A 15,136-nucleotide genomic window follows, 5' to 3' on the forward strand; every position below is an offset into this window, starting at 1 on the left:
TGGTCCTCTTGGAAGGTTATTTGTATACTGTATAAATAGGCTCTTTTGTGCAGAGAAAGTGAGAGAGAGAAAGCCCCTTGAATTGAATTGAATTGAGAGAGATTTCCATTACTTTGATCTTTCCCTGAGCTTTCCTTTCTACTTGAAAGGAGAAGGCTTTGCTGCTTATTTGTGTGGTCACTCTACAGTAGATTCGCTGTGCACCAAGAGATCAGTTGCCAGGGATCTACTCCTCTGATTTACAAAATACTGCTCTGGGTTCCTCTGGGGATCCGTTTTTCTTTTCAGAAAGCCACTCTGCAGAGCGAGAAGGACATTTTAAACTAGATCTGTTAAAGGAGAAATTCTCTCTCTCTCTCTCTCTCTCTCTCTCTCTCTCTCTCTCTCTCTTCCCCTCTTTCCCCCTTTCCTAACAGCAATGCTGACATAGTAAGTGCAGCAGGCAAAACAAGATTATGTGACTTGTTTTCACTTGGTCTTGGTTTCTTTCTCTTTAATGGCAGCTCTTTCCCTATGAAAGCCTGCTGGAGACACTCTTCTTTTGAACTAAAATTCTGTGGCTGAAGCTTCTTCAGGACATAAATATTGCAATGAGGGATGGGAATTCAGTACTTGTCTCAGACCAGGTTTTTATTGGGCTAGGGGTTTCTTAAAGGCTCTCTGGGGGTGTGGAGGGTGACTTATGTAATGCTAATACATGCACCGTGCTTGGCTCCTGTACCCAGAGCTGCCTGCCTCTCTGCCCAGGAGGTGAGCTCTGCAGTGGGCCGATAGAAAGTCTTGTTCACTGATAAGAGTTCATCTAAGGCCCCAGGCCAAGTTGGAGAGTGTTGAAACCACTGGCACACTCGTATGTATGCATACATGTAGACATACAGTACCAGTCAAAAGTTTGTACACACCTACTCATTCAAGGGTTTTTCTACATTGTAGAATAATAGTGAAGACATCAAAACTATGAAATAGCACATATGGAATCATGTAGTAACCAAAAAAGTGTTAAACAAATCAAAATATATTTTATATTTTAGATTCTTCAAATAGCCACCCTTTGCCTTGATGACAGCTTTGCATACTCTTGGCATTCTCTCAACCAGCTTCACCTGGATTACTTTTCCAACAGTCTTGAAGGAGTTCCCACAAATGCTGAGCACTTGTTGGCTGCTTTTCCTTCACTCTGCCGACTGACTCATCCCAAACCATCTCAATTTGGTTGAGGTCGGGGGATTGTGGAGGCCAGGTCATCTGATGCACCACTCCATCACTCTCCTTCTTGGTAAAATAGCCCTTACACAGCCTGGAGGTGTGTTGGGTCATTGACCTATTGAAAAACAAATGATATTCCCACTAAGCCCAAACCAGATGGGATTGCGTATCGCTGCAGAATGCTGTGGTAGCCATGCTGGTCAATTGTGCCTTGAATTCTAAATAAATCACAGACAAAGCACCCCCACACCATATCACCTCCTCCTCCATGCTTTACGGTGGGAACTACATGCGGAGATCATCCGTTCACCCACACCACGTCTCACAAAGACACAGCGAATTTGGACTCCAGACCAAAGGACATATTGCTAATTCCACCGGTCTAATGTCCATTGCTCGTGTTTCTTGGCCCAAGCAGGTCTTTTCTTCTTATTGGTGTCCTTTAGTAGTGGTTTCTTTGCAGCAATTCGACCTTGAAGACCTGATTCACACAGTCCCCTCTGAACAGTTGATGTTGAGATGTGTCTGTTACTTGAACTCTGTGAAGCATTTATTTGGGCTGCAATTTCTGAGGCTGGTAACTCTAATGAACTTATCCTCTGCAGCAGAGGTAATATGACTGCTTGTTACAAAAGAGGTAATGAGAGAGAGAGACAGAGGCACAACACTTTCATATGTTTGGAAACAACTCTCTCAGTAATCATATACTTTGCACACGAACCGCCGCCCGCTTGGAGTAAGAAATCATGAATGTATTTACGTGAGATGCCGCCGTGTAGTATTCGGAAACGGGCCGCCCTTGGAAGGGAGTAAGTTGGGTCTTCTCGCGGCTCGCTCTTAAGGCTCTGATTGTCCAACAGTTACAGCAAATCTTCTACTGTTGTGGTCTTCTAGTTGTCCGAGGTCCGGTGACTTGTCATGTAGTCCTAAACAGAACTACAGAATGGATTTTCCTTTCACCGTCTTCTGGAAGATTGGTTCTTTGAAGATAGGCTACCCAGCCCTGTCCATGGTTCCCCAGTGGGGTGATGAGAGTTACTTAGTTGGATGGTTTGGATAGAGTAGTAGAATGGTCCCACTTAAATTCGCTTTGCTCAGAACAGCTAATCAGCCGTACCAGTGATTGTCGGGGAGGTGACTTATCGTCTCTACCTCGTGTTGCGATTCAGGGTTCGAACTACTTTGAACGTCCTTCTGGCCTGATATATTCCAACCATTTTTAACGTGTAGCAGCTGCTTCACGTCTTTCTGGTCTAAAGGTTAATTTCTCTACCAAGCCTTTATGCCCTCTTGTCGAAATGGGCTGTTCCGTCAGGTTGACACGCTCTCTGACCTCACTCGGGCGTGGCTACTTACTGTGCAAAGTTTATAGATAGCCTTGATCTCTTTTGGCTCCTAAAATCACATTCCCATCTTAACAAAAATACTTTTATCATTTTTCATATTTCATACACAACGCATCGGATGAAAACTTCGTATATGTAGTGGGTATACTTACTAAGTTACAGTATTTCCTTTTATAGCATTTATAATGACATCACAAAATAACAACCCAATTGACATTATTGTTCTATAGACCTCCTCTGACCATTCCCCACATTCTTATGTTAGAAATATTGTTCCAGTATTCACTTTTTGAACGTGTTAGAGTATTGGTGGGACAAGTCTGTTAACAAAGACATTCCTTTCGTTAATACTGGAGGGGGAGAGAGAGTCTCCTTCTCCATAAATTTACAACAGGCCGTGCAAACCTGATCTGCCCATTTGGATCCTCCCAGGACAGCCATGACAACACACACTATCTGTTCAGTGATATACATCGACATGACGTATGTACACAAGCACATCCCAAGCTCATTTTGACATGTACAGTGGCTTGCGAAAGTATTCACCCCCCTTGGCATTTTTCCTATTTTGTTGCCTTACAACCTGGAATTAAAATAGATTTTTTTTGGGGGGGGTTGTATCATTTGATTTACACAACATGCCTACCACTTTAAAGATGCAAAATATATTTTTTTGTGAAACAAACAAGAAATAAGACAAAAAAACAGAACTTGAGCGTGCATAACTATTCACCCCCCCCAAAGTCAATACTTTGTAGAGCCACCTTTTGCAGCAATTACAGCTGCAAGTCTCTTGGGGTATGTCTCTATAAACTTGGCACATCTAGCCACTGGGATTTTTACCCATTCTTCAAGGCAAAACTGCTCCAGCTCCTTCAAGTTGGATGGGTTCCGCTGGTGTACAGCAATCTTTAAGTCATACCACAGATTCTCAATTGGATTGAGGTCTGGGCTTTGGTCTAGGCCATTCAAAGATATTTAAATGTTTCCCCTTAAACCACTCAAGCATTGCTTTAGCAGTATGCTTAGGGTCATTGTCCTGCTGGAAGGTGAACCTCGTCCCAGTCTCAAATCTCTGGAAGACTGAAACAGGTTTCCCTCAAGAATTTCCCTGTATTTAGCGCCATCCATCATTCCTTCAATTCTGACTAGTTTCCCAGTACCTGCCAATGAAAAACATCCCCACAGCATGATGCTGCCACCACCATGCTTCACTGTGGGGATGGTGTTCCTGGGGTGATGAGAGGTGTTGGGTTTGCGCCAGACATAGCGTTTTCTTTGATGGCCAAAAAGCTCAATTTTAGTCTCATCTGTCCAGAGTACCTTCTTCCATATGTTTGGGGAGTCTGCCACATGCCTTTTGGCGAACACCAAACGTGTTTGCTTATTTTTTTCTTTAAGCAGTGGCTTTTTTCTTGCCACTCTTCCGTAAAGCCCAGCTCTGTGGAGTGTACGGCTTAAAGTGGTCCTATGGACAGATACGCCAATCTCCGCTGTGGAGCTTTGCAGCTCCTTCAGGGTTATCTTTGGTCTCTTTGTTGCCTCTCTGATTAATGCCATCCTTGCCTGGTCCGTGAGTTTTGCTGGGCAGCCCTCTTTTGGCAGGTTTGTTGTTGTGTTGTTGTGCCATATTCTTTCCATTTTTTAATAATGGATTTAATGGTGCTCCATGGGATGTTCAAAGTTTCTGATATTTTTTTATAACCCAATCCCGATCTGTACTTCTCCACAATTTTGTCCCTGACCTGTTTGGAGAGCTCCTTGGTCTTCATGGTGCCGCTTGCTTGGTGGTTCCCCTTGCTTAGTGGTGTTGCAGACTCTGGGGCCTTTCAGAACAGGTCTGTGTATATATACTGAGATCATGTGACAGATCATGTGACACTTAGATTGCACACTGGTGGACTTTATTTAACTAATTATGTGACTTCTCCTGAAGGTAATTGGTTGCACCAGATCTTATTTAGGGGCTTCATAGCAAAGGGGGTGAATACATATGCAGGCACCACTTTTCCGTTATTTATTTTTTAGAATGTTTTGAAACAAGTATTTTTTTAAATTTCACTTCACCAATTTGGACTATTTTGTGAATGTCCATTACATGAAATCCAAATAAAAATCCATTTAAATTACAAGTTGTAATGCAACAAAATAGGAAAAATGCTAAGGGGGATGAATACTTTGCAAGGCACTTTATGCATAATAAAACTCGCATTCATGGCATGCCTATTTACACCCACACACATCTCCCATTTACACCCACACACATTGTCTCTGTCACTCTCTTTTCCCACTCTGCCTCTGTCCAGAGTGATGTATGAACAGATCCACACACAGCAGGACTATAGCAGGCCAGGACTATAGCAGGCCAGGACTATAGCAGGCCAGGACTACAGCAGGCTGACAGGGCAGGTCTGGCGCTATCTTCTGTCCCAAGACTAATAGTGGAGAGAATCTGCTTAGGGTAATGTAATATCATACAGATGGAATATAATGTTGATTAATCATGTTCCGTGTCTCATTGGTAGCATGGACTTTTGACCTCTTCTCTCATTACAAGGGGATTGTGGCCAACCAGAGGTCAGCAGTAGTTAGTTGAGTTCTCAACCTTTTGGCATGCACACAAAATGGCCGTTGGGTTGCTGTGGTGAGAGAAAGACGACACAATGACTCAGGTGATTGGCTTAAGGCTGCTACTCCTGCCAGATGATTTGTTGCAAGGCGCTGTTGGCGGCAGGCGATTGGCTGAGAGGTAATAGCTGGCTAGGCCTCCCTTCCCCACTGACAATCCCATATTGCCCTCTTCATTGCCTTAATACTAAATTGCTGTCAATTAACCTTTGATTGAGGACAAATTAGTTGGCTAGATCAACGAAGGAGAACTGTCGTAATGACTGCAGCCAAGAGCGAGAGAGAGGCTGTTCTTTAGAGTTATTATGTGTGACTGCATATTAGCTGTTCGAGTGCTAAGGTAGTGGCGAGCAAGAGAGCATGTCTAACCGAAGGGGAGAGGGGGGCTGATGAACGTGATTCAACCTCAGACAGTGTTGTGTCGGACGGACACCTTGAGAAATAAATTACTTCTCACTTTGATCTTCACGGTCAAGAACACATATTTGGGGGGATTAATGATGATTATCACTTTCATAAACTTCAAATAGTTTAGTCTCCTCATTCAATCTTTTTTGTCTTTCAATATCTGACCTTGTCTCAATGTTCTTGCTTTCATTTTCTCTCTTTCCACCAGCCGCTCTCGCTCTCATTCTTGCTCTCTCGCTCTCTTGCTCGCTGTCTTTCTCTCTCTCTTTCTCTCTCACTCTCTCCTCTTTCTCTCGCTCTCTTTCTCTTTCTTTCTCTCTCTCTTTCTCTCGCTCTCTCTTTCTCTCTCTTTCTCTTGCTCTCTGTCTCTCTCTTTCTCTCTCTCTTTCTCTCGCTCTCTCTTTCTCTCGATCTCTCTCTTTCTCTCACTTTCTCTCTCTCTCACTTTGTCTCTCTTTCTCTCTCTCACTCTTTCTCTCTCTCTCTTTCTCTCTCTCACTTCTCTCGACTTCTCTCTCTCTCTCTCTCTCTCTCTCTCTCTCTCTCTCTCTCTCTCTTTTCTATTTCTGTTTCTCATTTGCATGCTCCTCTCTGCTGTCTCTACTTCTTTGTTATCTTCTCTCCCTTTCTTCTCTCTCTCTCTCTTTCTCTCTCCATCTATCTATCCATCCCTCTCCCCCCTCTCTTCCCCGTCTCCAATCCTCAGTCTCTTCCTGTCTCTGTTTCTCCTCCTCTCCTCCATCTCTCTCTCTCTGTATGTGGCTGCTCTTCTCTCAGTAGTGGGCTGTGCCCCAGGCTGAGAGGTCAGTGTTATTAGTTTGTTAACTGAACCACCTGTTGTTCTCAGCTCAATGCAGACTGGCTGTCTGCCCAATGCTGCCGTCTCACACACCCTGCTTGATGTGGCGGTAAGAAGGCGGAGGCTCATGGCACGGTGGCTTTGGTCTCTTAGATCGGTGGAGTTTTGGCATGTTACTTCTCTGGCTCTGAAGCAACTCCCTCACTGTTGGAGTCTTGGCTGGCTGGCCCTGTTACGGGGTTAATGTGGTTTGAAAGCAATGTGTCTTTGAGACGTTTTGTTGTGAGTGAGGCAAGGTTCTTGGACAGGTAGCCAAACAGGAGAGGCCCTTTCCAACTTTTTATTGTGGCTTAATGTATCCACTTACTCTGACACAGAAAGCTATGTTCCTGTTGGCTGTGTGCTTTCATACCTTACAGTCTAATAGCGTTTTGTATGTATAATCAGTGCATCAGAGTCCAGGTCGTTGAAGTGTTCCCCATCCCTCGTGAATCACCAAATCAAACAGCAGTCAGAAAACACATCAGTCGCATCAGGAGGAGAGGTAACAAGCCCTTGTTAAAAACTGATCAGTCACAGCAAAGAAGGGAAGGGGAAAAAAACAACTAAGGAACAAGCGAAGATAGGAAAGAAAAATACATCTGTTCTTTGAATATGTATGTGACTTTGACAGCCAGGTTTAAACCTGTTCAAATTAAACTGTTGTTTACCCCAATTAGAAAGCATCCATATTTTCTCGAGGTAAGGAGGAGAAGAGAGGGAGGGGAGAGAGAGAGAGGGAATGAAAGAAAGAGAAAGGTGCGAGTGTCTGGGGATCTCATTATACCACTGTTTCTTTATGTGGATGTTTGGTGATGAATGGCGATCATTAATTCCTCTGCCCAGATCGAGAGGCGTTCCCGGGGCAGAGAGCGGAGAGCAATTCCTCAGTCAGTGTGTGGTACTTAGCAGTGATAATGTTCCCTGCCACCCACCATGCAGCATCCCCACAGGGTACTAGCCAAACGGCAACACCTCAAACATCCAACCCCCACCCTCCCACTCACCCAGCATCCAACGATCCTCATCCACAGCAAAATTCTGATCCCGCTCAAAACGGAGAACTTGGTAAACGTCTGGGGCTAATGTAGGTCACCATGTATATTGTAATCAGAGACTAGTCCTCCTGACTGCTCCATTATCGTTCTCTATGCCAAGAGTTTGTTATTCAGTAGAAGGCTGATGCTTTTCATCTTTTCATGGCTTTTTCAGATCTCAATACTTTGTTTTTCGGGGCACTGTTTCCATCCTTTTATTCAAGATGGTAATGTATTTGTCTTGTATTGCTTTTATTATACACCATTCCTGACAATTAGCTCTCCCTGTGTTTGTGTGCGGAAGGTTCTTCCTCTAGAGAACCAGATGAAGGAACCGAAGCGGTTCCCCGTGGCTCTGAACATCGGGATGGGCATCACCATCGTCCTCTATGTTGTCTTGGCAACGCTGGGCTACCTCCACTTTGGTGACGACATCAAAGGGAGCATAACCCTTAACCTTCCTCATAACGCATGGTAAGCCCTATCACATAAACAGGAACATGGTGTATAGCTTACTGGGGGGCGAGCGAGAGAGATAGAGAGAACTAATCAATTTCCATAATGCTCCGGGACACGGTGTCTGTTAGTGGATTCGGTCTGGGTGGCTGGCCTTTAAACGAGCCCGTTGTAAAGAGAGCTAGAAACAAATTGACCTGCTCTGCCTCCGAGTAAAACTTTCTCTGATCCTGTAGAATACAGAGAGGCTAGGGCGGCCATCTCAGTAGTATGGAGCGGTGCTGACATGGTGAAGGTATTGTGTTCGACTGTGTAATCTGTGTGTGTGTTTACACACAGAAACTTTTCAAAATCCAAGATGGCGTAGTAGTGCAGTTGTGTTTTTATCGTATGTCTGTAAATAGCCTGTAAATACCCTATTTTTCTGTATTTTTCGTACATATTTCCCTATCAGACTTTTCATCCTTCTACAAAATATACTTTCCTGCAACCCGCCTCACTCAATGTGGAACGGATTCTATTATTGACTTACCTTTATCTAGAATCTAGAATCTCCAGTTGAAACTAGCTAGCCAGCTAACTAGCTACTTGCTATTAGCCACAGCTAGCGGTATTTCACCCAGAACATTGGATTTTTTTTCTGCGGGATTAATTTTAATCACTGGACATTAATCACCGGATATTCGGCCAGTCTGCACAGCGCGTTATCGACCCAGAACATATCAGTTTTTCCGCCGGAATCACTGAATCACTGGACCTTTAACTCCGGATTCATCGCTACCAGCTAGCTACAACAAAACGGACGCTGTGGTCTGGCTAATCATCCTGAGCTAGGCCCATCTCCCGGCTATCCACCTCTCTGTCAACCGGACGGGACCACCTAGTGTTGACACGGAGCCCCGCCGATCCTACACGACTGGTCTGCCGACGAAATCGTCTGATGTGGTTACGACGTTAACCACGAAGATTCCATCCATCTGCTAGCCCCGGCCCGCTAGCACACGCTAGCCGTGGCCTCTTACTCACTAGTCCTTTACCACCGGACCTTATGATAACTCAGCTATACAGCTGATGTCTGCTGGACTGTTCCTTTTTACGGTACTACATCCTGTTTATGTTTAGCCTCAGCCCAAACATGGTTAGTTTATTGTTGTTTCGGTTATTTCTAATTGTACTATATCACTGTAGACCCCCCAGCCTAGCTAAACCTGCCTTAGATAGCTCCCTTTGCCCCTCCCCCTATACACGCGGAGACCGACTCAATTGATGCCTCCAGCGATGCTATCTCTTTCATTGTTACCCAACGCTTAGGTTTACCTCCACTTTACTCATATCCTTCCATATCCTTGTCTGTACATAATGCCCTGAATCTTTTCTATAACACCCGGAAATCTGCCCCCTTTATTCTATGTACCCAACGCACTAGAAGACCAGTTCTTAAAGCCTTTAGCCGTATCCTTATTCTAGTCCTCTGTTCCTCTGGTGATGTAGAGGCTAACCCAGGCCCTGCAGCCCTCAGTATCACTCCTACTCCCCAGGCGCTATCATTTGATGACTTCTTGGTTTCTTGCACATAAATATCAGAAGTCTACTTCCTAAGTTTGAGTTATTCACTGCGTTAGCACACTCTGCCAACCCTGATGTTCTAGCAGTGTCTGAATCCTGGCTCAGGAAGGCCACCAAAAATTCTGAAATTTCCATCCCCAACTATAACATTTTCCGTCTAGATAGAACTGCCAAAGGGGGGTGGAGTTGCAATCTACTGTAGAGATAGCCTGCAGAGCTCTATCATACTATCCAGGTCTGTGCCCAAACAGTTTGAGCTTCTACTTCTAAAATCCACCTTTCCAGAAATAAGTCTCTCACTGTTGCCGCTTGCTACAGACCCCCTCAGCCCCCAGCTGTGCCCTGGACACCATATGTGAATTGATTGCCCCCATTTATCCTCAGAGTTTGTACTGCTTGGTGACCTAAATTGGGATATGCTTAATACCCCAGCCATCCTACAATCCAAGCTAGATGCCCTCAACCTCACGCAAATTATCAACGAACCTACCAGGTACAACCCTAAATCCGTAAACATGGGTACCCTCATAGATATCATCCTGACTAACATACCCTCTAAATACACCTCAGCTGTCTTCAACCAGGATCTCAGCGATCACTGCCTTATTGCCTGCGTCCGTAACGGGTCCGCGGTCAACGACCACCCCTCATCACTGTCAAACGCTCTCTAAAACACTTTAGCGAGCAGGCCTTCCTAATTGACCTGGCCCAGGTATCCTGGATGGATATAGATCTCATTCCGTCAGTAGAGGATGCCTGGTTGTTCCTTAAAAAGTAATTTCCTCTCAATCTTAAATAAACATGCCCCATTCAAAAAATACAGAACTAAGAACCGATATAGCCCCTGGTTCTCCTCAGACTTGACTGCCCTTGACCAGCACAAAAACATCCTGTGGCGTACAGCATTAGCATCAAATAGCCCCCGCGATATGCAACTTTTCAGGGAAGTTAGGAACCAATATACACAAGCAGTCAGGAAAGCAAAGGCTAACTTTTTCAAACAGAAATTTGCATCCTGTAGCACTAACTCCAAAAAGTTTTGGGACACTGTAAAGTCCATGGAGAATAAGAGCACTTCCTCCCAGCTGCCCACTGCACTGAGGCTAGGGAAACACTATCACCACCGATAAATCTAAAATAATCGAGAATTTCAACAAGCATTTTGCTACAGCTGGCCATGCTTTCCATCTGGCTACCACTAACCCGGCCACCAACTCTGCACCCCTCTGCTGCAACTTGCCCATGCCCCCCGCTTCTCCTTCACACAAATTCAGACAGCTGATGTTTTGAAAGCGCTGCAAAATCTGGACCCCTACAAATCAGCTGGGCTAGACAATCTGGACCCTTTCTTTCTAAAACTAGCCGCCGAAATTGTCGCAACCCCTATTACTAGTCTGTTCAACCTCTCTTTCATAACGTCTGAGATCCCCAGAGATTGGAAAGCTGCCGCGGTCATCCCCCTCTTCAAAGGGGGTGACACTCTAGATCCAAACTGCTACAGACCTATATCCATCCTGCCCTGCCTTTCGAAAGTATTTGAAAGCCAAGTTAACAAACAGATCACCGACCATTTGAATACCACCGTGCCTTCTCCGCTTTGCAATCCGGTTTCCGAGCTGGTCACGGGTGCACTTCAGCCACGCTCAAGGTCCTAAACGATATTATAACCGCGATTGATAATAGACAGTACTGTGCAGCCGTCTTCATCGACCTGGCCAAGGCTTTCGACTCTGTCAACCAGCGCATTCTTATTGGCAGACTAAATAGCCTTGGTTTCTCAAATGACTGCCTCGCCTGGTTCACCAACTACTTCTCAGATAGAGTTCAGTGTGTCAAATCGGAGGGCCTGTTGTCTGGACCTATGGCAGTCTCTATGGGGGTGCCACAGGGTTCAATTCTTGGGCCGACACTTTTCTCCGTGTATATCAATGATGTCGCTCTTGCTGCTGGTGACTCTCAGATCCACCTCTATGCAGACGACACCATTTTGTATACATCTGGCCCTTCATTGGACACTGTGTTAACAAACCTCCAAACGAGCTTCAATGCCATACAACAATCCTTCAGTAGCCTCCAACTGCTCTTAAACACTAGTAAAACTAAATGCATGCTTTTCAATCGAACGCTGCTGGCACCCGCCCACCCGACTAGAATCACCACTGTCGACGGGTCTGACCTAGAGTATGTGGACAACTACAAATACCTAGGTGTCTGGTTAGACTGTAAACTCAACTTCCAGACTTACATAAAGAATCTCCAATCCAAAGTTAAATCCTATCCTATTTCGCAACAAAGCCTCCTTCACTCATGCTGCCAAACATGCCCTCGTAAAACTGACTATCCTACCGATCCTTGACTTCGGCGATGTCATTTACAAAATAGCCTCCAACACTCTACTCAGCAAATTGGATGTAGTCTATCACAGTGCCATCCGTTTTGTCTCCAAAGCCCCATACACTACCCACCACTGTGACCTGTACGCTCTTGTTGGCTGGTCCTCACTACATGTTCGTCGTCAAACCCACTGGCTCCAGGCCATCTATAAATCACTGCTAGGCAAATCCCCGCCTTATCTTAGCTCATTGGTCACCATAGCAGCACCCACCCGTAGTCTGCGCTCCAGCAGGTATATCTCACTGGTCATTCCCAAAGCCAACACCTCCTTTTGCCGCCATTCCTTCCAGTTCTCTGCTGCCAATGACTGGAACGAATTGCAAAAATCTCTGAAGCTGGAGACTCTTATCTCCCTCACTAACTTTAAGCATCAGTTGTCAGAGCACCTTACCGATCACTGCACCTGTACACAGCCCATCTGAAATTAGCCCACCCAACTACCTCATCCCCATATTGTTATTTATTTTGCTCTTTTGCACCCCAGTATCTCTATTTGCACATAATCTCTTGCACATCTAGCATTCCCAGTGTTAATACTATTGTAATTATTCTGCACTATAGCCTATTTATTGCCTTACCTCCATAACTTGCTACATTTGCACACACTGTATATATATTTTCTGTTGTATTTTTGACTTTATGTTTTTTTACCCCATATGTAACTCTGTGTTGTTTTTATTGCACTACTTTGCTTTATCTTGGCCAGGTCGCAGTTGTAAATGAGAACCTGTTCTCAACTGGCTTACCTGGTTAAATAAAGGTGAAATAAAAAAAATAAAAAATAAACATCATGTTTGTTTTATGATTTGCGTGTGTGGATGTGTACTGTGTGTTTGTGTTCAATGTTCAACTGTGTAATCTGTGTGTGTGGTTACATCATGTTTGATTATGATTTGCATGTGTGAGAGTATTATGCGCTGTCTCCACTATGCTTGGGCGGTGTCCAGATTGTCCTACCTTCATACTGACCTTGTGCCATCCTGGGATATTCGGTAATACCGGCACTAAACACAGGGGCGCTATTGTCAAACCCCATTGAGCCTCTTTAATCCGAAGGTTAGCAATGCTAACAATTACATGAAGAATCCCATAGCGAATGCTAGCTAAATGCTAACAAGTGCAATGCGAAAATATTATGCAGTCTCTGACAAAATATTTGCAGGACTGACATCCCAGCTCATAATGTTATACAAGTAACAAAAAACTGCTATTCACATTTTTTTGCGCTCACAAAATCTATATTGGACAGCAAGGATCTTGATCCAGGAGGGGGTTCTCTTCTGTTAACAAGAAAAGCTTGATTTTAGATGAAGCTAACCACTTAGCTAGATGACTAACAACTAAATTAGCAAACCAAATGCACAACTGAAGACAGTTAACTTAATAGTTATATTTAGTTGGCAAACATTTAAAGTTGTGAATTCCATACTGTAACTAGGTCAACTGGCACGTGCTGCACAGCAGTGAGTGACTCACAGGGCTCCGGTCTCTCGTTGTTGTGTGCTTGTAAACAAAGACCACGTACTGGGGACTACCGGTAAGCATTAATATTGTAAAATAATGTGACAGGTGAAATGAAGAACGCGATCTGTAGCTACAAATATTCAAATTTTATTTAAAAACGTCAAAGAAATAGTTTCAACGGTATTGATAAACCATCCCATGGCTATTTTCAAATACCCCGGTATGTGGTATATGGTCCAAGCCTAGTATGGATGTAGTGTGTCTGTGATATGTCAGTTATGTTTATTGCTTCAGAGGTCTGCGCTGGACTGATTTATTCATCCCGCACCGGCAGACGCACCCCGCCCGCTCCTGGTGGCTTTCTGTCTGACTCCCACCCGCTACTGCAAGAACTTGTCCCGAACCCAACCGCAGTCCCGCAATGTTATTTTAGGTGTATGTGACGCAGCTCACTTGACAGCTATCGCCTCCTTCCTCTGCCTGGGCTCCCGTCGGCCATGCAAACTGCGGAGGCTCTTTTTACGCACGTCTTCCGGCACTACGGGATCCCGGAGGACATTGTGTCAGATCGTGTCCCTCAGTTCACGTGTCCCTCACGCGTATGGAAAGCATTCATGGAACGCCTGGGGGTCATGGTCAGTCCCAGCAATTTTTCGCCCTATAGGCAATATCAAAATGTGCCAAAATAACCTAAGAAACAGGTTACATTACCAGAGATTCTCACATGGCCCATTTATATTAGGCTATCGGTATTACTGGTATACTGATATATTATAATATATGTTTTGTATCTCAAAATCATTGTAATGTGTTTAACCTTCAAAATCTAAACTAAAATTATTACAATCTAAAAGACAAAATTCAACCAGAGAGCGCCCTTAGATCATGGGAAAAGGCCGCACTTGACCGTTGCACTTGAATCATTCCCACGGTGAATGACTAGGCCCGCTACGCTATGAAACCACACACTATTGCAGAAACTTTGATATTACCGCCCGCAATTGATATGGTGAAACAATGTGTGGGGAGGCAGAGGCACAGAAACTCACATCAATACCTTTGTCAGATAACACTGTTAAACAAATAATGTATGCTATTGCTAGCAATCAAGAGGAAACTGTGACTGAACGACTCCAAAACTCCCCAGCTTATGCTCTCCAAATGGATGTTAGCTGTGAGGGCCGAGATGCCCATGCATGTGGGGAGATGATATTCACGAGGACATATTGTTCTGTCTCATGATTCCCAAGCATGAAACTGCACAGGTGATGTTCAGTGTGCGCCATGGCTATATTGACGAAAAACAGATTCCATGGGATCGAATGGTGGGCTTTTGCACAGATGGGATTGCTCAGATAGATCCCCATCTATGGCGGAACGGCGGGCAGGCCTCTGCACTCTAAGTGTCCCACACGAGTGATGACTGCTCACCTCCAACGCTTGGAAGAGCACTTTGGGAACTACTTCCCAATCCGTTTGATTGTGATCCTGGCTCAGTTGACATACCGGTAAGTGAAATTGAACAATTGATCGAGCTATAATGTGACCGAATGCATTCACGGGTCACTGCTGAGGAATTTTGGTTCCTGACTCAAAGGCAATACCCTGCCGTCTCCCTCTGAGCATTAATTCCGTGTTCAAAACAACTGGGAACTCTGAACTGGAAACTTGGAAATATCTGACTTCCGACTTCAGTGCGTTCAAGAAAACTAGGAACTCAAAGAAAAAAAACGAGCTCAGACTGAGGAAAAACGTTTTGAAAAGTCATCCAACTCGGAATTCCAACTCGGGAA

At 44.6% G+C, this 15,136-nt stretch overlaps 1 protein-coding gene across 1 annotated transcript in view; it reads left to right on the forward strand.

Annotated features, from left to right (window-relative positions):
• Positions 1-15,136, forward strand: part of LOC121567776 (proton-coupled amino acid transporter 4-like) — a 205,306-nt gene that overhangs the window by 37,218 nt on the left and 152,952 nt on the right. Inside the window, exon 10 of the mRNA XM_041878046.2 lies at positions 7,768-7,937. Within this exon, the coding sequence (XP_041733980.1) occupies positions 7,768-7,937 (170 nt within the window). The remainder of the gene's footprint in view (positions 1-7,767; positions 7,938-15,136) is intronic.

Source organism: Coregonus clupeaformis, chromosome 6 (assembly GCF_020615455.1).
Source record: "Coregonus clupeaformis isolate EN_2021a chromosome 6, ASM2061545v1, whole genome shotgun sequence".
Taxonomy (NCBI): Eukaryota; Metazoa; Chordata; class Actinopteri; order Salmoniformes; family Salmonidae; genus Coregonus; species Coregonus clupeaformis.